At 32.7% G+C, this 23,284-nt stretch overlaps 1 protein-coding gene and 1 long non-coding RNA gene across 2 annotated transcripts; one reads left to right on the forward strand and one right to left on the reverse strand.

Moving 5' to 3' along the window:
- Nucleotides 1–385: 385 nt before the first annotated feature.
- LOC150100110 (uncharacterized) lies at nucleotides 386–23,071 on the reverse strand. The gene is made up of 4 exons (XR_016549291.1): nucleotides 23,004–23,071; nucleotides 22,554–22,637; nucleotides 3,702–3,760; nucleotides 386–670 (listed from the first exon to the last, which is right to left on the reverse strand). It is a non-coding gene; the product is annotated as an uncharacterized LOC150100110 (long non-coding RNA).
- On the forward strand, nucleotides 5,636–20,803 carry LOC150100111 (minichromosome maintenance domain-containing protein 2-like). The gene is made up of 5 exons (XM_090403162.1): nucleotides 5,636–5,768; nucleotides 11,491–11,549; nucleotides 12,928–13,067; nucleotides 16,940–17,049; nucleotides 20,763–20,803. Exons 1-5 carry the CDS (start codon nucleotides 5,636–5,638, stop codon nucleotides 20,801–20,803), a joined length of 483 nt encoding a protein of 160 aa, XP_090259288.1.
- Nucleotides 23,072–23,284: the final 213 nt, after the last annotated feature.

Raw genomic sequence — 23,284 nt, forward strand, 5'->3', positions numbered from 1 at the left:
GTTCTCAAAGTTTTGCCACATTATCCTCTTAGCTCACATAAATACTCCATTTTTTTTTTATGATAACTCTGCACATGAAAGGTCACATGACCTATAACACAGTAGTGTCATGTGTGGGTAAAAACGTGATACCTTTTTATCTTAAAAATATTGTCAAATGCATCTACTCATGGACGAAAGAGATGAAAACAAACTAAGTTATCTTTATAGTTGTGTAAATTAAATATATGCCTTCATTTTGGTATTGTACATTCTTCCTTGAATCAGATTTTCAAAATAAATTTCAGACTACATTATGTTGTTTTTTTATAGTTATTTCATCGTATTTATTTTTTAAAATGCTACACGCTTTTCTATATAAAGGTGATTGGCTTTCTGAAAATTATGAAACCTTTTATAAAAATATTTTATACTTTTCTCAAGAAATAATCAGCACACTGTAGTGAAACAGATGCATGTTTAAATTATAAAATATCTCCTATAAGAAATTGTTGACGCTAATCGTATTTCTTCCTGGAATTAGTGTTTTTTATGCTTTGTGGTCTTACCGAGGTCTGTTCAAAATGTATTCAGATTGAGCGTATATTTCAACGTCTACCAGACGTTCATCGTTATAACAATGCAGATGACATTTCCATCCAGATTTAGGCAACAGTACACTTGCTGGTTCCTGCATGTAAATAAAGAGAGGAAATATGCTGTTTTTTAAAATTATCAAATAGATCAGTGACATATATGCTTTATTGAAAATATCATGCGGAGATGTTGATGTGTAAATAGCGTTCCTATTTAGTTCGAACTTTTTAACTATATCAATGATAACAGAAAAGAATGGACTATTCACATGTCCGCTCATCACGTTTCCACAGTCCTTGTGAAATCTGGAAATAGAGGATAAAGAAGAAAATCGATCGTGGACCTCTAATTTATTCGGGCATGCATTTAATCCTGAATACTTTATAAAAATATAATACGAGTTCAAATACGATTTCGAAACCAAGCAATGGTTGTCCCACATGAGCACGACTTTTTTTTTCTTTCATATGCTCAAAAAAGTATGTAAAGCTAACATCAAAGACAATTTATAATATAATTTTGGACGCTACAAGAATATACTTTGATAAATAATTTAAGCAAACGGAAATTTTGCGAAAAGAAATTGCTTCATAAGGGATTTTTGTCTGAGAAGGTTAATCCCTGAGCAAAATCTCATGCAGTTGTGCGATCATACCATATGGATATAATTAAACGGACTAGTCTGTATGAATTTGATGTCTAGTTATTGTGGTTAAATTAATTTGATACTTAAAGTAATTTTTTTCTGTTTTGTACAGGTAAAATTGTAATCCCAGGGTCATTTTTCCGGTTAAAACTTGGACTATTGTTAAGTATTTTATCCACCCCAAATCAGGTAATTTGATATGTTAGTATGTTACCTACGAAAATAAGCATAAAGTTATCTGTATAATTTTTTGACATAAATCAACGTAACATTATTATTATTATTTTATTTAACAAAATTTAATTATGAAATCAATTATTCAGTTCATCGTCTAGTCGTTTGAGAGTACTGTACCATTATATACAAAAACTGCTTTTCTCTGAATAACATTTTAAACTCAATTGCTAAGTTTTATCAACTGAAGATTTAGTTTATATTTCTTTTCGTGTTGCTTAAATGAAATTCATCAGTCAAAATTTGTTGCAGTTTCAAATTACAGAAGAGATAACAAGAGACTCTAGTTGAGAAATATATTCTGTGTATCGTAGAATATAATATTTTCAAATTTGTTAAATAATGGCATTTTAAACAATTATTTTGGATTAAAATGTATTTGCAGAAATTAGGTAATTTTATATAGATATAACTGCATCTAATAGATATGTACATTTATTTATAGCATTCAAGAGGAGGTACGTCAATTTTAGTGATTACGAAAGAAACTATGCTCGTTTCCCGTCTTCTAAAATACAGCCACAGTTTCGTTACGGTTGGATTTCATCATTCTCCAACAACTCCTCTAGCAGGAACTATCCGAAAAGATTTCCATGGAACTGAAACTTGTTCTATATTAGGTGGGATGTATTTTTAGTGTATTAATTATGATAACTAATTTTACTAAGATTTTTCATATATAAAGAAAAGAATTCTCGCTTTGAAATATCATGATCATATAGTAAATCTCATGAATATTCTAATTCCTCTTTTCCCTGTCAATTTCTGGATTTTTAGGAAGTCTCAAAAAATGGAAATTACTCTTTCTGCTTTGAGTTTGTATCATTAATTTTTATTATTACTTAATTCCTTTAACTTTCTCTCATAGTAAAGTCATAAGAGATTGCATTCTTTACTTATATTACGGGATGTACATATCTATTGATTTAATATTGAGTATATTGAATACACTGGCAGCTTGTTTGGCCAAGTGGATAACACTTCCTTCAATCATTATATTAGATTTATGGAATCAGTTACCATTCTGAGATAAATGCATTTAACAGCATTAAAATTATTTTATACGTATTGATCTTTATATTACGGTATGTTTCGGGAATGTGTGCGTATATATACACACTACATTAAAAGAAATTAATATCGTTAATTTTATTTTTATGATTTAACTTTTCGAGTTGGATGAGTCTGAGATTAGTGTTTACTGTAGTTTGTACTCTAGGCAATCAGAGGGCGTGCGTTGTTGTCAGGTTCGGATATGTGTTACTAAAGCTTCGAAATACCGAAACTCATCATTCCTGTTTAGATTTGGTTGATTTGTGAAGGTCTCGCAAGCTACTTTCAATTTTCTTTCGTAACACGTTTTTGTTTGATGTAAAATGTGTGTGCCTTTCCAATCAATCCTATGGAGTGTCTGCCGAACATAATCGGAAGACTTGTTTTCCAGGGGAGTAAACAGGTACGGTTCTTGTGTTCTACATATCGCCATTGGATAAATATGGTCGCTCAATGAAAGTTCATATAGCTTCTAGCATGTGCTTTTTTTTTCCTGTTAAGCTTTTCCTTGTATCCTCATTTCTTTCTTACAGAGAGTAAGGTAATTCCAGTTTAATCTCGGCAAACCGTTAGTATCTGTAGAGATTTAATTGTTTATTAGCTTATCGTGCGTATTTAGTAAATGATTTCCTATTCCAATAAATCATATGCCAGTTCTTACTTTTTTCTTTCTTCTAAGAAGCAACCAGGACCTGAGACATTAAATTTACGCAAATGACAGCAACTCAAATTATAGCTAAATTTTATGAAGTTCAGTATTTCTAAATATAAAAATTAGAAACGCTAGGCAAGTGTTGTTGCACGCTAAGAGCACAAAAATAATCCTAGCAAAGTCAAGTTTCTAAATCTAAATACAAGTTTTAAAGATGATCTTTTGGCCATCATAAGATGAAAGTAAGGTTCTGCGAAAGAGGATCAGTTGGTTTTTATTGATATTCATAATTCTTAACCAGTAGTTAGAAAAGGGAAACAGCATGTCATTAATATGCATATTGTTCCTAAAATTGTATTAAATGATCATAATATAATGAACTTCTTGATTATGACTATAAGAAATCTCAATTTACATATACAGCTTAATAAAACTTTGTAATTCTTCATTTGATCGAATGTTAAAAACAATTCACCATAAAATTAAATAAAACAAGGAAAGACATAATATTTTGCAATAACATTGAAAAGACAATTTTACCTTTAGGTGGCTCATTGGTGCTTGCTTCAGAGGGAACTTGTCTGCTCAATGATATCTCCCTAATGAGTAAAGCAAACCAGGATATAGTTTGTCAAGGTGAGCTAATAGAATAAATGACTACCTTTATAATAATAAGAATTCGAAACTTTCTTCTTCATATGGGTATTCTCCTTTTCTTTCATTTGATTCCGCATCCACATATATTCCAAGTGAAAGCACATAATTCATTATATTTCGCAACTTAACGAAATTTCGACGGTGACTATTCATTCAGATCTTAATCAGTAATTAGGATAGTTTTTTTTTAATCCATATTTACATTCATTTGACATCCTCGAAATCACTGGAATGATCTTGATCTTAAATTAGATACTTTACTTAGAACTTCACTTAGATTTCTCGAACCATTTTAATTTTCAGTTGAAATTAGATAATATCTTGCGTTTAAACTATACAAAGGGATATGAAAATATATATTACATTATTATATCGACCTCTAAGAAATTTAGCATACACTTTTTCTGATAACAAATGCGCAAGAATGCTATTGCACTGAAGTTTCGCGCCTTCGTACCTTCAGGAAGATATGACATTTGTTGTCGGTTACCTAGGCAGGTAGCCGATCTTTTATGAAGATGAAATTTGGAAAGACCAAAGTTCGAATCCCAAACAGCCCTGGTATGATATCTGGAGACTTATTGGCTTTAAATATCATTGAAAAGATGAAATCTCTCATCAGAAACATTTCGAATATTAGGATAGATCACTCCGATGTGGTATATGGCGAACTGGGATAAAGAAACGACGGATTTTGTTTACATGGTCTGAAGGATTTTTAATTTGTAGCATCGGAAACCGTTGTCCTTCTTTGTAATCAAATTTTGTAGAAACTGGATAAATAGATAAAAGCAGTGCAAAATAGATATTATTTTCCATGTAAGTTGTCTGAAAATTCATTAGAAAACGAAAGGAGGATTTCCATCTTTTACTTCTTAATTAGAAGAACGATTTCATTGATAGATATTTGCATATCTATTAATATCTGTCCTTTAATAGATATTTAGAGCCTCCGTAGCTCAGTAGGTATAGGTGAAGCCCTTTGTTTAGAAGTTCCTGGGATCGAATCCCGTCCCTAACGTGATGAATCTTTATCCTTACAACACCGAAACCCACAAAAGGTGGATTAGCCAGTGTCATACGGAGCTAGGTTTTTTTTTTTTTTTTTTCCATCCGGAAACTCTAGTTTTTCGTGCTTCAGAACAGGCAAACCGGCATAGTGAGCACACGCATCTACAGACATAGGGCACTCTGGTAGGCATAAGGCTAACCATCTTATCCTCAAATTACGGTTAAAAAATCCAGGAATAATTGGAATGGCGCTTAAGTGCATGTTAGAACCATTGAGAATGAATGAATTAATAGATATTTGCATAATCATCTGTTTTAGCAATGCCAATAACTAAAGAAAATATAATTGAATTTTGGAATAAAGATTGATTGCGAATAGGCACTAATTTCTAAATAAATACGCAAAATAGTTTATAATATGTGGATATGATTGCTCACCTTTAACTATATGGATGTAGCTAAAGTTGAGCAATCGGAATCAAACTGCTGAAGTCGTTTCTTTTCTTTTTTTCTTTTTCATTTTACTCTTTTTTTTTTCAATAGTTCTTGTAAAATATAATTATTTCAGTCTTGACTAGCTGCGGGTTCTAATACATTGAAGATGGAATGGGTTGATTTTTGTTTAAAGAGTCCATCTGGACTGTATACAGAAGCACAGTTCCGAGAATTGAGAACTGATATGTCTTCCAGGCAAATATTACATTCTAGTGCAATTATGATATTTATATACTATTTATTTAATTTTGGTCAAAACAAAAATTACAAAAATATAATATTTTTCAGCTCTGGATAATGGATATGTTTTTATGGAAGTACCTCGACAATTCATTAGTGCTCTTGGACAGCAAATCAAAGTTCCATCGCAGGCTACTTTGTGGGCATATGCACACTTTGGTGGCAAATTCAAATCTTCGACAGATGATGATGATGATGTCGTTAGTAAAGTGGTAAGTGATTTAAACACAATTTTTATATACGTACAATATAAAATAATCATATAAACGGGCATTAATTAAACGCTGTATGTTAAAAACAAAAGGATTCCAAAATCTTCCATTTTAAAATGCAACATTCCTTGCGTAGCGCGGTTGGCAGAAAGATAATCCTTAAGCTGGAAAGATCTACGTTACAGTTTCCTCTCGGACCCAAATTTCATTTATAAAAACGGCTTTCTCTTTTTTTGGAATTTCTTTATTTATTCATTCCTGTAACAGAGAAGTCAGCCAGAAGACACATGCATTGATCGACATAAAATGATCCAGAAATTAATTGAAACACCATATAAACCAAACTAAGTTTATAAGAGTTTATGCTACTTTGAACGATTGTTTAGAAAGACACCCCGGTTTAAATCCTTTCCGTGAAAAGAACTCCAATTAGACTTTTTTTTTTTTTGTTTGTTTTTAGGGAAGGATACATTATTCGATCTTAGACAAAGACGGATGATGAGTTTTTTTACACAGTCTCCCAGAGAATGCTACTCATGAACGCAGGCATTTAACTAAAAGTTCGTTTAAGTAGCTGAAAGTTTTATCCTGTCAACATCAAATTCAATTTTAATAAAATCTTCAACTGCTCGAAGAAAGATTACGAAGATACAAAGATGATGCAGTAAGGGATATTGGGAGTGATTGGAGGCATGTCTAGGTTAACGTGCGATGAATAATAATTTAATTATATTTAATGTTTTTTTTTTATCGCAGACTCATCCGCTAAAGACTGAAAATCATAATCTGTTAGTATGATGCGTGGAGATGGGATCATAAAATAAAAGTGAAATTATTTATATTTCCCTTTCTGGAAACACTAACGGAAATAACCACTCTTCTTCTTCATTCATCCCAACCACGTGTGTCCTGTGCAACGCCTTGAGTAGTTAATGGTGAGTTTCAAGTTAAATTTTCGAATTTTTTTATTGTGGGTTTGCCCCGTTCCTTGACTGCCCTTTAGGACTGGTTGAGCCTTCTTAATGAGGGATTAAGTACTATATCCTAGGACACTCTTTCCCCAGGCATATGGTTGCGAAGCTCATAGCCAATAGACTAGCCGCGCGGACAATTTGAATAAATCAATTGGTTCTTTCACTTGGGGAAAAGCAGATTATCAATCCGGTATACTGTATTTGCAAATTATAAGCGTTCTTGACTGGTTTTCAATAAAAACCTGAGCGTTCAAAAGAAAATACCGCCTCTTCCAAATGAGACTGAGTGTTAATAAATATCAGAATAGTTGAGTACTATTCTATTTAGTAACACTCAGTTAATGTTATGATTTGAAAATCGTTATATTTTCAGTATATGAGACCACGAAATCTTTTCATACAATTAAATTTTAGTTTTGTAAAGACTGAATTTAACTAGATTATGCTTTCCATCGTAGAATGGTTGGAAAAGTAAAACTGATTATGGAAACCATTAAGTTCTCGTTTATTTACATAGTAATAGTTTCTTCCTAAACAAAGAGATAAATTTGTAGATTACTATAACCGAAAAACCTATAATATGGGTTAGTAAAAAAAAGTCACCGATGTAAATAAAAAGAGAATAACTAAAATTTATAACTTGGTTTTCTCTGTAAGTTACAGGAATGTTTGAAGATCGTTAGATCCTTGCTTTTAATTAGTGATCAGGAAGGAAATTGAACATTTCCTTCTGGCTGGATAAACGAAATTTGATATTTGGAATCTTCACAAACGTCTGTTAAATATACTCGAGTTGGTTTCAAGAGGATTGTTTTCACTTGAAACAAAATACGTTTATTGTACATAAGTCAAAACCGGATATCTAGATTTAACTGTGATAATGAACGATAGATATTTCATGCAAGAATGCCATTAAGAAGTCCATTTTAATTATCTTCAATCATTTTTCTACCTGTTTTGTACTGAATGTTAATCTCAGATTTCCTCTAATTATTTGTATTTTTATTATTATTTTTTTAGGAATTGAACAAGCTTCAAATGAAGACAATAAAGTATGTATTTTACACTGTCATAAATCTATTTGTTATTTGTCATATATAAATCATTCTCAAAAAAATTAAACAGCAATAGTTATCAGAAGAACACATGTTTATTAAAAAAATATCATACCAACTGTGTTACCCTGGAAGCATCTTTTATATTAACAAATACCTGGTATTTTTTTACAACTGCTGCTGCAACGCATTGCTATATTGCACAACTGAGGAGTGCCAATCCCGAAATCTCAAAGCATCGTGCTGAGTTAACAAGCAAATGTTTTCGTGATTGAAGTCAGTGCTTAGCTCTGATGAAAGCAGCAGCGTAACGTTATTATCCTCAAAGTTTGCTGTCTCCAAGCTTAGTATTATGCTAAGAAGTATTTCCATTTTAGTAATCGATTACTTTTCAAGTGACAATGAGTTTGCCAGGATGAATAAGATTAATTTTTTCATCTTATACTATTCCGCGAAAGAAATGCGATTTCTTTACAACCATTTACGGATGGCTGCAATAGTCAAAGGTATTTCAATTCTCCATATTTTAGTATGCTATAAAATAGCAACGAAAACTGTTACTTAGAAATCATTACAGAAATTACTCAAAAATTATTACTTCAGATTTTGACGCATTCGATTAGTATGTGTATGATATAAATAAGAAGAGTCATTATTCTCATAGTGAATGTGTTTAAGGCACTAAGGACTGTTTAATAATGTTTAACATGGGTGTGATAAATAACCAGGTCTGTTCGTTAGTTCCCAGAACATTTTAATTAATCATATAGAATGTGAGGGAACCAGATATCTTTTGAATATTGTTTCAGTATCAGAAGGTTATGACCTCTACAAAGTGCTCGTAGCTAATGCTTTAGTAAGTTACCAGTTGCAGAACATTATCCTTTATTAGCTTTGAGAAGTTCTAGGAATCTTTATATGAGTTACTTAGTTTAGTGTTTTTTTCCCTCACTTTTAGTGCTTTCGGATTACTTTTCATCACGGACACTACTAACAGCAGAGTGGATTACACTGAAAATTTACTTTGCGCTGAAATTCTTCAAAAAGCAAGTGGCAATAAACCACTGGAAGAGTCTCTACACATATCAGATGACCAATGGAGAAATGTAAGAGATCTCAAAATATTCATAATCAGCAAATAAAATAAAATAAAAATCGGAATAGCTGAAAGTATTTTTCACGTTTCAGATTATAAATATTGTTTAGCTATTTCGTGAATAAACAGGTTCTTATTATCTCCGGTTTTAGTTTCTTAATTAATTAATTTTAAAGTTTACAAGGTAACTGAGAGCTGTAATTAACATTAACTTTCATGTAAGCAAAGAAACTTGCAATAAAATCAAATCATAAATAAATAAATGAAATATACCTGGATTCGACTTATAATCCAAAGCACAGTAAAAAATGAAGCATTTACTGAGAGATAGATAGATAGAGTGAGAGAGAGAAATCCAAGGAGGCAGAGAATACGCTGTAGATAGAATCTGGATGCAAGAAATCGCAGAGAAATAGAAAGAAATAAAGGAGTTCTCCCCCCCCCCCCCCGTCCAAAAGTGGGAAGTTATCGTGTGATCAAAAACAGGATTGTGGTTTTCTTGCACGGCTTAGAGAAATTTCTTTACGACACGTATATAAATAAAAGTAGTAAATAATTTTCAAATTATTCGTTCTCCTTGGTTAATTACACCCTCTCCACACACACACATACATGCGCTTACTGGGGCAGTTCCAAGTGCTGCTTCCGTAGACCGATAATTTGATTCTGTGTCATCTGATGCGAAAGAATAAAAGTTTAAAGGTGAGTTAGAGAGTCTCATAACAGAGATTACAAGGTCTTTTCATTCTTGGAAACACTTACCCCCCCCCATAAAACAGACAAAAACTTTGTCGGCTATGAATTCATGCGTAGAGATTGATCGAAAAACAAAGACAACATAATCACATAGATTAGCTTTTTTGTACACACTGTCTTCATTAACGTTTTAGTCCCGATGGCTTGTTATGCTTAAATAACTTGCCATTTTATCTATATGAAGATGAGCGGAAACAATATTCGATGCATTTATTTTAAGAGAAAATATCATTGCATCACATTTGCTCATTGTTGCAAATCTTCATCCCGTCTATCGATTAACCGAATTGGGAAGCATTTTGTAATTAGGTAGGGAATAGTTTTTGAAACTATGCGTGGTGTGATTTTCTGCGTAAAAAAAAATTGTCGATCCTTCATCAGATTCCCCAAACTAGAGAGAACATTTTTTTGAATAAAGAATAAGCGGAAACTCTTCGAGATGTTCATGAAAAAGTACAGAAATTATGATCTCTCTCTTCCAACCATTTAAATAAGGGACGGGAAAAATCATTGCAGAAATATTAAGGAATTCCGCACGCATCTTTTCGCTCATCTTGTCAGTTTCTAGCATCTAGATTCGTGAAATCGTGAAAAGGATATACAATATAAATGTTTAATAATGAATATGTTTAAAGAGGAGATTGATACCATCAACTGGAGAAATATCTGAAGAAAATGCCCTTGAAACCCTTCAAATGAATAATGGTTAAAAGCAAACATTCACTTTTCAGATGCCTTTTAAAACTCGAATAATGCTGTCGCATCTTGGAACAGTGTGAAACAAGGTCACATGCAGGTTATAATGATGTTTAACTAAATACTATTTTGACTTTCCGAAACTTAGATTTCTCAATGGAAATGTTTGCTTGTCTGATTGATGAGCAAGGCTGATCAAGTAGAGTAGACAAACTTTCTTCTGTCTTGTTTCCATGGGAACTACAACCACTATCTTGATGGATGAGCAATGCTATAACACATCAGCTGCAGTGCTGTATGTGGACAAGTGATTAAGGAGAAAGAATGCTGTTGATTTGTTTTTTTTTTGTTGTTGAACAGACGGATGTTATAGTCCTTAGTAAAAATAGTGTAAGGAAGACTTTTCTAAGTAAGAGAAGCAGATGGATGGATGGATGCTAACCAACAGATGCTCATGCTTTTACAGGATTAAAAGAAAGTGAAGGAATGATCATAGCCATCTCAATAAACAGCTCCTAAACAAATATTACATAAAAAAGCATCAGGCAGAAACATAATGCATATAAGAAAATAACTGGGGCGAATCCATGATTCGCCCCAGTTATTTTCTTATATGCATTGAGGGAAAATTCAATAGATAAACGGATTCGTCCTCTTCTAATGGCAATAATCATTTTAGAGTGTTTGTTTTTTTTAATATATCACTTCAAATATGACAACAAAATTCTAACGTTGGATGGACGCATTTATGAATTATAAAATGTTAGAAGTCGTAAATATGACATATAGTGTCTTGAGTTTGAAACATACACGGAGTTTTATGGAGGCCCAGTAAGGAATAAACATCATGCATTTCTTCCACAATAGGCCAAGAGTAGTCATTCCAAGATGAGGAATCTCATGTTGCTTGGAAATATGAATATTATGAGAAGTAAAGGGTAGTGAAGAGAGATCTTCCTTTCGAGAAACAAAGCAAAATTATATAATTTAGTAGACGAAAGTTCACATTGCTGTCTTCAATTTCACTGCAGAATAGTAAGGAGATTAGTGTTTATGACATTGGTTATAAATCTTGAAGTTCTCCTTTTTAAAATTTTAGTAAAACTGACATATCTCCTCTTCTCCCAAACTAAATAGGCAAAGGCAGTTTGGGAGAAGTTTTAATAATATTTCATTCAAACACGAATAATATAAAGGTATTTATTTTTTAGCATTTGCGTTACAATAATTACAAACATGTGAGACCTTTTTTTAAAATTATTAAATACATTTTTGGTTATACGAATGCAGTATATATATATACATAGGAGAACAAAAAGTGTCAAATTTAAATTTCCAATAATAAAAACGCTTGATGAGGCAAATAAAATATTTTTCTATTTTATTTTTATATTTATTTTTTTCTAAGATCCACATGCACAGTAAAACCCATCTTCGAAAAGATATGAGCTGAGGAAGAGCTAAAGATACTCGGAGCATTTTTCTGACAAACAGGATATTCGTCATTAATGTGTACGAATGATTCCGAAATTTAGCAAAGTGTTGACCACGTGTTTCAAACTATTTGAATTTAAACTTTTAATGCAAACAGTTCGAACGAAGTGGTTAGAACACGATAATGCCAACAAGCAGATCGACCCTAATAGAGTTCAGTCAATACCTGCTAAGAGACACATTTTGTTTATAAATTCCTTTATATTTTTAGTTGTTGAAAAAAATTAATTATAAAATCGATTTGTTAGCGCATTATCACTCATCTGTGACAATGCGATGGCAAAAATATAAAAGTATTTCAAAAGCTATCATAATTTAAAAACAAAATGTGAAGTTGGCTCTTGATACAATAGTTTCTGCCATTTTTTTCAATTTAATCTTTACACTATCTCATAAAACAACAGCCGGCTCTGTTGAGCATTTTTAATCGTGTTTTTCACATAATACAGTTTTAACTTCGTCCTTCTTCACGGTGAATACATTACATACATATAATCAAAAATAAGTAATAATGCCCTTTTGAACTATTCTGTTGATAAATTTTGCATATATTTTAAATTTTCTCCAACAAAAGTTCGTTTCCATATTAAACCAATTTAAAAAGCACCTAACTAATTCATGAGATACAAATTTTCATTTATAACACATTTCTTAAAATATGCATGAAAGTAATGAATTATAATGAAAATATTACTATTTCCTCTGTGGCCAATTCTTGTTCTTCTTGAATATTACGTAGCATCCAGTTTAATGAAATAAAATATATTTCATTAAACTTTAAATTTTTTAAAGTTTAATGAAAATGTAAATCTAAAAAAAAAATTAAATGTTAAATTTTTTAAATTTCTCATTTTAAATAACATTTTTTAAATAACATTTAAAAAATTAAAAAAAATTTAAATGTTATGAAAAAATTCATAACATTTATAATGTTATGAATTTTATATAATTAAGCCTGAATATGTCGCGTGTTTTATAGTTAGTATTTGTTTCTAAAAAACGACGTGAACAGAATTATTTTAGAATTATATATCAATGCTGTTGAACTTTCATATTATAACATATCCTTAACCTTTCTAGTTCCTGGATTGTGCTCGACGAATAATAGTGTCATTTTCCGAAGAGGCTGAACATCTCATTCAAGGGTACTACATCGCCAGTAGAAGGGCTAGAAACTGTGGAGGGAAATCTGAATTTCCTCTTGCTGCTGTATCAACCCTGTATGTATTTCGCTCATTTGAATTTTCATTTAAAAGAGGACGGGCATTACGTTACTTTGTAATTATTGACTAATAAGAAAAAGTTCTTCTTTTCTGTAATCAAAAATTCTTTGCTTTATGTAAAGAAGAAATGTCGCTATCTTCCGATAAAGTATCTTTCAGTGGTGTGGTGTAATTTCGTTCGTCAGGAGATTTGCTACATTTTTAGAAATCCTATTTGCATATATCATTACCGTGAAATGTAGGACGAGGAACGCATTTCCATATTACTACAATAAATTTCTGAAAGAAATAGAATTTGCATCACAGATCGTCTCAAACTTGGTTTCTGAGCTACGATGTCTTGATCTATTTTAGAATCCTGTAACATTATACTGTCAAGTAAACTTCCAAAATAGGAAATTAAATGGACCTATTTCATCCTACATATATTTAATAATTATGCAATAGTCATTTTTTGAAACATCCGCATTTTCCCTTAAATATGTTGCAATGTTAGAGCAGTGTTTTTGCGTTTAATATCCTGAACTTCAAACTAATAGATACATATTTCTTACCGAATGAATTTACTAGCAGTGTTGCAAAAGTAACCTGAATTCTTTAGCTAATAATGGTATTTTAAAAAAGAAGAGAAACTGGGGTAACAAATGCTTCAATTATTTCTGCCTCGCATAAATAAACCCCACAAGGAATACGAGTTTTCCTCCGTACTAATGTGACATTAAACTAACGACTTTTCTTGTTGTTATTTGGAATAAATAAAAGTATAATGGGTAATGTTTCTACATATCCTTCGAAGGACACAAATTTTACAAGAAATGTAAACATGATTATAAATGATATGCAGAGGCCGCAAAATAATTGAATATCCTATAGTCTGTACATCTTTTAGATATGGTTTGGAAAACTTATTGATGAGAAACCTAGCATGCTACTTATGGTTGAGATAAAAGGCAAAATTGTTCATGTCGTCATTATGAGAAAATACGAAACTTACATCAGATTTGCATACTCTGCATGATTTATGTGCAAGTTGCGTATGCAGAATAATGTAATGTATCCAACAACAGGAGAAGCATATAACAGAAGAATGTTTTAAGATTTTTCCTATCGCACGCTCGTGTGTGTGTGTGTGTGTGCGTGATATTTTATTCCTTAATATTCGTTCGTAAAAAAATTTATCTCGTCAACTTCCTCCATCCATTCTTAACGTATCATTTAAAAAAAATCAAAACATGAATATATCTTCTATCAAAGAATAAAATAATACTGACTTCTAAACACACACACACACACACTAGCCTGAGATGAAACTTCAGCAAAGTTGATTTCCATCTTCACGCCTCTCAAAACTATATTTACTAAATGAAACATAATTTTCAGATTCCTAACCATCTATTTCACTGCAGCATTTGTATCCTTCATAACTCTTTATACTTTAAAGAAGAAATATCTACATATACTTCCTAATGTTCACTTTTCACTTTCTGTATATCGAAGTCATTCTCCTGGGTGAAATAACGTGCACAAATAAAATTAACTTAATTTCTTTGTATTGATACAGCAAGAAAAGATTATGAAACATTTAGATTTTATCTTATCCAAATAGAGCACCAGAATTCCTTTTAATCTTTAAATGTTTAACTCTAATGCACATTTCCTTCCTTGAATATTACATTTACCATATTTTTTCTGAGGCTTCATTTAATAGAGCCAAATGATTTCCTCTTTTTTGTCTGGTTGGACTATAACAGAAATTATTATTACTGAAATGGGTGTGTTCATCCATCCGTCATTCCATTTTGAATTAGCTTCATGTATCTAAGTCCTAGTTTTCCATCAAGGAGAGGGAGGGGAGGGGTAAAGGACAAACACCGTTTGGCTTAAAACAAATCCTCAGTGATCTTTCTGTGATTTAAATTCTTATATATAGGTTTTCAGATAACAGCACTCTAAAGTTATCTCCCTTTAGAAATGCTCTCTCTTTAGAAACTTATCAGAAACTAAACCATATAGGTATTTATAATTTCCTTAAGTGCTTCATTGCAATTCTTCAGTGGACGAAAGATAACTCCACAGTTTTGCTCTATTTGAGCACCAGCAGTAGAGATATCGTGGCATAACTGACAATCAAGTGTCGCCATCTACCGTAAAATATGATAAACACGACAAGGACTCATCTTTCGTGTGCCATGTTACATCTGCCATTTACATACCAAAAAGCAACATGCAGAATTCATCTTGATGCCAAGAGAAACAAGGCATGTTTATAATTCTGTACCAGATGAATGCTGCCATATTTATTAAGATCGTAAACAGCAATAAGCATGTGAAGAAAAGTAAGTTCTAAATTCTCCATTGTACCTCAATGGAGAATTTAGAACTTACTTTCATAGTGTATATTTAAAAAAAAACTATACTAGAATGCGAATTATAAGATAGTTATTCCAAAAAGCTTGTCAGGACATAAGAATCTTAGTTGTGCATTCCTAAATTTCAAATTTGGCATTCAAAAACGTATTTCTTTCAAATATGATATTGCACGTACATTTAGGGATGAAAAAAACGTATATCTCTCTACATCTATCATCACCATATGTCGTTTGCGTCCAGGAGGTTAATTACCATGATGCCACTCATGGTTGACTACGAGCGTAAGGATAATGTAGTGATGACTCTATCTCTTTCACATTGTTGTAAGAATTTCATGGCTGACTTTCATTAATTTTTCATTTCATTGTTCTACAGGTTCTCCATTCACAATGAAGTTGATATTTTCAATGGCTGTAGATCCGTGTGTGTTCATCGGGCAGGGATGAACACACAAGGTATTGTAGGAAGTCAAATGAATAAATTGATATGGAATAAGAGAGAAATTAGTCGGAACACTAAATTAGCTGTATACAAGACAGGACATAAGTTTTAACTTATGGATCGGAGATCTGGGTCAGAAGTAAAACACTTGACCAAAGACTAGAGACCGCAGATATGAGAGTCCTGAGAAAGATTAGGGGCATGTTAGCAGAGCTAATCTCAGGTGGTATGGTCACTTAAACAAAATGGGCTAGGAAAGATTAGCAAAGTGTTCTCTGCCAGATTGGCAGGAAAACGACAGAGGAACGAAAAACAGAGTCAGATGAAACTAAGGAATTTTTTATGATCCTCTATATTATACTTTATTATTTATAATTATTACAAAGTAAAAATATTTTTTTATTTGCATTTAAGGAAAATTATGAATTTTTATAATAATTTGTAATATTAAGTATGTATGAGATTCGCTAACTTAGACTTTAGCAAACATCCCTCATCACTTAACAGAAAACAGTCAAGCTCAGATCCAACCAAATAGCACTATCGTTCTTCCAACTGGTCTATGGAGGCACTTCCCTCAATCCTTTTATCTAATTTTTATTTCCTCGTTATTGCACGGATATTCGTGATCTAGATTTCTAGTATATATTAATTTATTCTTTATTATTTTTATATTATTTTTATTAATTTAAGTAAGAATATTGTTTTTATTTCTTTAGACTATTTAACTACTATTTAAGATAAAATCATGTAGTGTTTTGAAACAGCACTTAGACTGCAACCTCGACCAGTAGTATTAACGGACATTAAACTTTAAGAAAAAGAAATCACGAGCGAATTGTTTCTCGGAAATATATTTCAAATGTATATGACCGATCGAGTTGCATACGAGAAATGTCAATTAACTTATATTTTTTCATTTGTTTTGTTTAAATGCAATTGTTTCTTCCCCATATTCTCACAACAGTCTTGATTTGCAGCTGTTAAGGGGCATTAAATGACTAAGTTCTGTAATAATGACTTGAGGTTTTGTATTATTGTTATTTTTGTCTTAATAGGACCTCCTTGTCTCAAAGTTTCGCTAAGCTTTCGCTAAGGAAAATTGTTACCTCTGACGATGCGCTGATGGCCATATTATTATATGAAGAAAACATTACGTCAAGATTCGGTAAATACTTTTATTATTATTATTATTATTATTAGTAGTAGTAGTAGTAGTAGTAGTAGTACTACTACTACTACTACTACTACTACTACATTATTCACACAGTTGATACACAATCAAAACAAGATATCATTTAAACACCAATTTGACTGTTGAAAGTTTGTTTTTCACCTGGTTAGACTATAATAAATTTAGCTTAATCCTTTATCCAAGTGTTAGCAAACAAAGTTTGCGCCTGAAAATATCTTCAGGACTGAATGTGGTTCTGTACTACCTTACCGGGGTAGGTAGTACAACACTGGACAACTCATAGCAAAGGTGGAGCAAGCTACCAACACTCCTATCTTAGTATCTCCCATAATGCAAAACACATCTCCTTACGGATATGTATAATGTTATGCATTAAGGGACTGTCCACTACCCAGTAGCTGTACTGCCTTACCTACCCCGGTAAGGTAGTACAGCACCACATTCAGTCCTGAAGATATTTTCAGACGCAAACTTTGTTTGCTAACACTTGGATAAAGGATTAAACTAAATTTATTATAACAATTTGAATGGTGATACAGAACAATTCAGATTCTACCCAAGAATCTAAGAATAGTCTGTCAGGTAGCGTAGTAAACTATGGACTGTTCCAAGTAATGCTGTGTTTGTTTTCTAGATCATGTGAGGTCACTTTAATAATGTTTAATTGCTGTAAATACTCAGATAGCTTCTTTGAAATTGCACCAAATGCACCGACAACTATTGGGATGACTTCGGTGCGTTTAAGCCACACCCAGCCAACTTCGGTTGCCAGATCTCAATATTCAGTAATTATTTCCAGTTCTTTGTTGTTAATCTTGATATCACTGGGTACTGCGATGTCAATAATCCAAACCTGTCGATTTTCAGTAATTGTGATGTCAGGTCTATTGTGTTCCAAATGCCGATCAGTTTGGATTATGAGGTTCCAGAGAATTTTTACTCTTTCGTTTTCCAATACCGTTTCTATTTTACGCTGCCACCAGTTGTCAGAAGTAGGAAAGCCATATTTTTTGCATACATGCAAATGAATTATTTTGGCCACTTGATCATGGCAGTATTAATAATCAGTTTGAGCTATCTTGCTTCACGCACTGCTCAGATGTTCTATACTCTCATCTTTTTGATCAGATAATCTCTATTTGCTGTTATTACTAATGTTCAAAATATTTACTTTAGTTACATTAGTTTGTAACGCCTGTTCTTGAGCGGCTAGAATAAATACTTCTGTTTCTTTTTTAATATATCCTTACAGTAGCCACTGCCACATCTTGGTCATGTCAATTTTTCCTTTAGTGTCTCGAAGAAATTGGCCATGCAAGGATTTATTTCTTCAGCGTACATCGCGATTATTTTGCCTTTCTGTAATCATGTTTCTTTCCTATTGCTTTTAGATGACTACTTGTGAAATGGTTTGAACCATTTGCTCAGTGCTATTGTCGATGTAATTTTTCAAACTAATATCTTCTTATGGCAGCTGTGTATCGGATGATTGGTATAATTAAATAGTTCATTGATCGAATTGTGTTCAGTCCATTATGTTTTGTTCTCAGAATATTCCTGACTCTTTTGTTGTATTTCGGTGTAAAATTAAAAACAGTCTGCTGCCCGCTGTTTAACTTTCGAGTTGAGAATATCACGGGCTTCTAATATTCGTAGGTATTTATAGAGTTTGTTAGCTGAAATAGCTTTTATACATTTCTCTTGATCAAAATTAAAATTACTAGTGTCGTTAATTCTTTCTAGTTTTATTATTATTATCAGTGACACCTCCGTGGAGTCCGAGGACTCATCGCTGAGGGCAGTCTGCACTACACAACACCATACGATCACCGCTTATACTCAAAATCTTTAGATATTATAATGATTTCTTGGTACACATAATTATTCCTTTAATTTTTCTCTGAATTCTTTGATTACAATATTATTAGCGTAATTTATTTACACCGAAATTAATCTAATCAATACTTAAGTATTGATTCGAGTACTTAAGTATTCGAATCAATACATGAATGTGAAATGTTGATTTCTTTATAATAAGAAAAATATTTTGCATTATGCTTTTCCAAAAAATTACTAGAACTATCTGGAAATTTATTTTTTTGTCACCATCCAAATAAAGAAGTTAATTAACATAATGGAACCTCCTTCTTCAATTTTTTTTTTTTTTTTTTTTTGTTGTTGTTGAGACAATGCACTTCTTTAAAGTCCTGCTGAACCGAATTAAAATGAAATACAGATTGCCAATAAACAATGAGCAATCTACCTCTCCGAATGAATGTTTCTTTTTATTTATTTATTTAATGTAGAGCTTTTGGACTGCTGTTCTACCAGAAACAGCTCCTTTGGTTTTCCAGATCATTTCTTAAACTGTTATGTTACTTTTGATGAACATTAGCTTTTGTTAATTTTCACAGTTTCAGAGAACGTTTAATGCACGCAGTATGCCATTCAGTAAATTATGAATATGACAACCGACAATCAGTGGTTTAAAACACACTCCACTCTCTGATCGCACTTTCACCAGATAACTGATGCTGATATATCTCTGATCTTTTCTTCACACAACTATACTCTGCTCCTTCTTCACTTCCAGATCACATTACAGTCGAACCTCGTTTAACATCACTCTCAGTTTACGTCTTTTCAAACCGTTGAAGCTTCTGTTGGCCTATATCGTTCGTTCTTCGCCACCTACTCCATTTACCGTCATGCATCGCTGATCGGTTGAGGCAGACATGGAACACTACTGTCTGATTAATTGATTGGTATAGTGACTTCTGACTTCAATTTTATTCAATTTCAATGTAATACATGTTAATTAATTAATTCATTAATATGCCTAAAAAGATTAGTTATGAACTTACAAACATTCACAGAGCCTTAAATTAATAGCACTTCTGGGTCTCTGAAATGGAAACCTATATATATATATATATATATATATATAGGAGGAATTTCGCTAATACTTCCTTTTGATATTTGCAGGAAATTCCATGCTTAACGTGAGAGCCATTCCCCACCTGAACTCTGATGATTGCTCATATTACATCGGTCCTAAGGTAATCATGCATCATTATCTAAATATATAGATAAAAATTTTTGGAGTTGTGTAGAAATATTTTCTAAATAAATTACTCATACTGCAGTCTCCGTAGCTCAGTCGGTTTTCACAATGCCCTTTTTTTTTTAAGACCAGGTTTCGAATTCCGTCTAAAACACGGAGAACCTTTATTAAGGCTTTTCAACTGAGGGTGAGTTACAGGCCTCATATGGAGGTAGCAGGGTTCTTCCTCTGAAAACCTGTTGAGATAGGATTATTCGCGCATTAATTAGGTTTCGAAAGAGCCAAGGTACTTTACTGTAACAGGCTATTGAACCTAACACACCAATCGAAAATGGGATAAATAAATCCTCAAAGCCTTTTATTACTCCAAAGCTTTTTTAGCCCTAACTAACTAACTTTCTGAAAACAAGGGATGTAAACTTCATCCTTCAAACGTTCATTGATAGTGAGTCCAAACTATCAATGACTCATGGTTTTTCACACCAGAGTTTCCTCGAGAAAAAGCCTTCCAAAGATTGACCAACACGGAACCGACCGAAGGAAAAAATTTCTCTACTTATCAGAAACTGGAATGAAACCTGTATTAACGATCCCCTTTTTTTTTTCTTTTTTTTTTTTTTAGGACAGCCTGGCACTTTAGATGCAAACGTCATTATTACATAAATATAAAGAGCCATTCATTTTGGGAGATATGAACATTATTTAAATTAAGGGGATATTAAATCCCACATTGTTTTAAAACCGAATAAGAAACTCAAAGATTGGAATCAGAGAGTTTCATGCCGAATATAGTATAGTAAACTATAAAAGTATCGGCTACTACTAGCGTGAGCTAATGCACGTAGTCCAAGTACGTAGTACAAACTCGGGCAAAGGTGGTAAAGTTCTGATCGCTATTCTTAGTATTTTTCATAATGTAAAACATATTTCCTAGGAAATGTATGCTGTTTTTGCATTATGGTGGGAGGTCACTACCCAGACCGGTTTCAGCCTTTATTGAGGCTTCATCAGTGAGTAGCTAGACCAAATTAATACCAAAGGGTATAGCGAAAAGAACTTATATACTCTGCTATACGAATTGTCAAAAAGGTGCACCCATTACTATACTATATTCAGCATGAAACTCTGATTCCAATCTTTGAGTTTCTTATTCGGTTTTAAAACAATGTGGGATTTAATATCCCCTTAATTTAAATAATGTTTATATCGCCGAAATGAAGCCTATTGGCTCTTTATATTTAAGTAATTTAATGGGTGCACCTTTTTGACAACTCGTATAGCAGAGTATATAAGTTCTTTTCGCTATACACTTTGGTATTAATTTGGTCTAGCTACTCACTGATGAAGCCTCAAAAAAGTCTGAAACCGGTGTCTGTGTGGGGGGGCTATTATGAGTTCGCTCTCTTAAGGTTTTTGCCTTCAGGGAGCAATTTGAGTTTCCGGGGAAGGTGTTCTCCGGCACGGTCCGGTGAGGAGCCTTGTCGGTGAATGATTTTCTTCGGAATATGAGCGGTTCTGCTCGGTGGTGGTGGTGGGTGGAAGGCCATCACTGAGTAGAGCCAACACAGAGATGGACGGTCTTTCGCCCACTGTTGAGTGGTCTAGGGATCGTCCGAATTTTTAGAGCCGGCTTTACTTACACATAAGGCTGAAACTGGTGGGGCTCTGTGAGGCTCTGCTTAGGGACAGGTTTTTGCCTGTCTCTGAGTAGGGCCACCGCTGAGATTATAGCTCTGCTTGGTGGCGGGGTGAGCCTGACACTGGGTGGAGCCAATACTGAGAAGTTCTTCTCGGTGACGGGATGAGCCTGTCATTGGGTGGAACAACGCAGAGTTGTGCGATCTTTCGGGATCGTCTTATTTTTAGAGCGCGTTTCACTTTTACATTCAATAAAGGCTGAAGCCGGTCTGGGTAGTGACCTCCCACCATAATGCAATAACAGCATACATTTCCTAGGAAATGTGTTTTACATTATGGAAAATACCAAGAATAGCGATCAGAACTTTATCACTTTTGGTGCGAGTTGCCCGAGTATGTACTACGTACTTGGACTACGTGCATTAGCTCACGCTAGTAGTCGCCGATACTTTTATAGTTTACTATATTCGGCATGAAACTCTCTGATTCCAATCTTTGAGTTTCTTATTCGGTTTTAAAACAATGTAGGATCTAATATCCCCTTAATTTAAATAAAGTCATTATTACGGACTACACAGGTATCCTAAATAAGATTTGCAATTATTCCAAAACAAAATGAAGTTTACAAATGAAAAGTTTAATAAACGTCGCAGAAAAAAATTAGTGACTGTATAAAATTTTTAATAAATGTATATGATGTTATGTGATCTAAAAAGTTAGCGTAATGAAAAAGAAAATATTGAGAAAATTGTAGAGCTTATGAAGAACCACTTACTTAATTAAATGAAGTGACCAATTTTCAATACCAAAACTCAACTCCCAAAAACGAGACACGTACTAAGAAGTAGATTGGAAATATCTGCAACAAAATAAAGAAATAATTTCGTTGGTTTGGTAATTGGGAATTTTAATATGTATTCCTACTGGAAATAAACAAAAACATATTTGCGTTTAACTTCATTGGATGCTCTCAAAAGGAATTGGGCAACCTGCAGTTGTCGATTCTTTGAATACCTTATTAAACAAATAAAAGGTTTGTTTACATAAACGCGGATCCGCCTTATAACCAATATGGAGATAATATAGCACTAAAATGGATTGAATGCTTATTTTAGAATTAAAAATTAGAAATATTTCATTATCATCTGAAACTTATTCTAAAACTGAAAAAAGGAATTATTTTACGAAACTAATATAATAAAAATTGTTTCCTCAAAATACGTACCTCCTACAGGAACTGTCGAAGTACGTTATTTTGAACTTGATAGTAACGCCACATTCCGACAATACACCAAATCATCCAAAGTCTAGCAGACACACACACGTCTGTGTTGGTTAGTATATGTGCATGTTATATGATACATTTCCGGTTTCCCGTACGTGTACCATATAACGTGAAAAGAAAAAAGCTTTTCGAAGTGCAAGTAATATATTAATGATAATCTTATTCTTTCAACAGTATAATGAACCAGATCGAAAATTTAGAGAATAAATTTAAAGTCAATA

This window comes from Typopeltis vanoorti, chromosome 13 (assembly GCF_054136105.1).
Source record: "Typopeltis vanoorti isolate ZY-2024b chromosome 13, IOZ_Tvanoo_1.0, whole genome shotgun sequence".
Taxonomy (NCBI): Eukaryota; Metazoa; Arthropoda; class Arachnida; order Uropygi; family Thelyphonidae; genus Typopeltis; species Typopeltis vanoorti.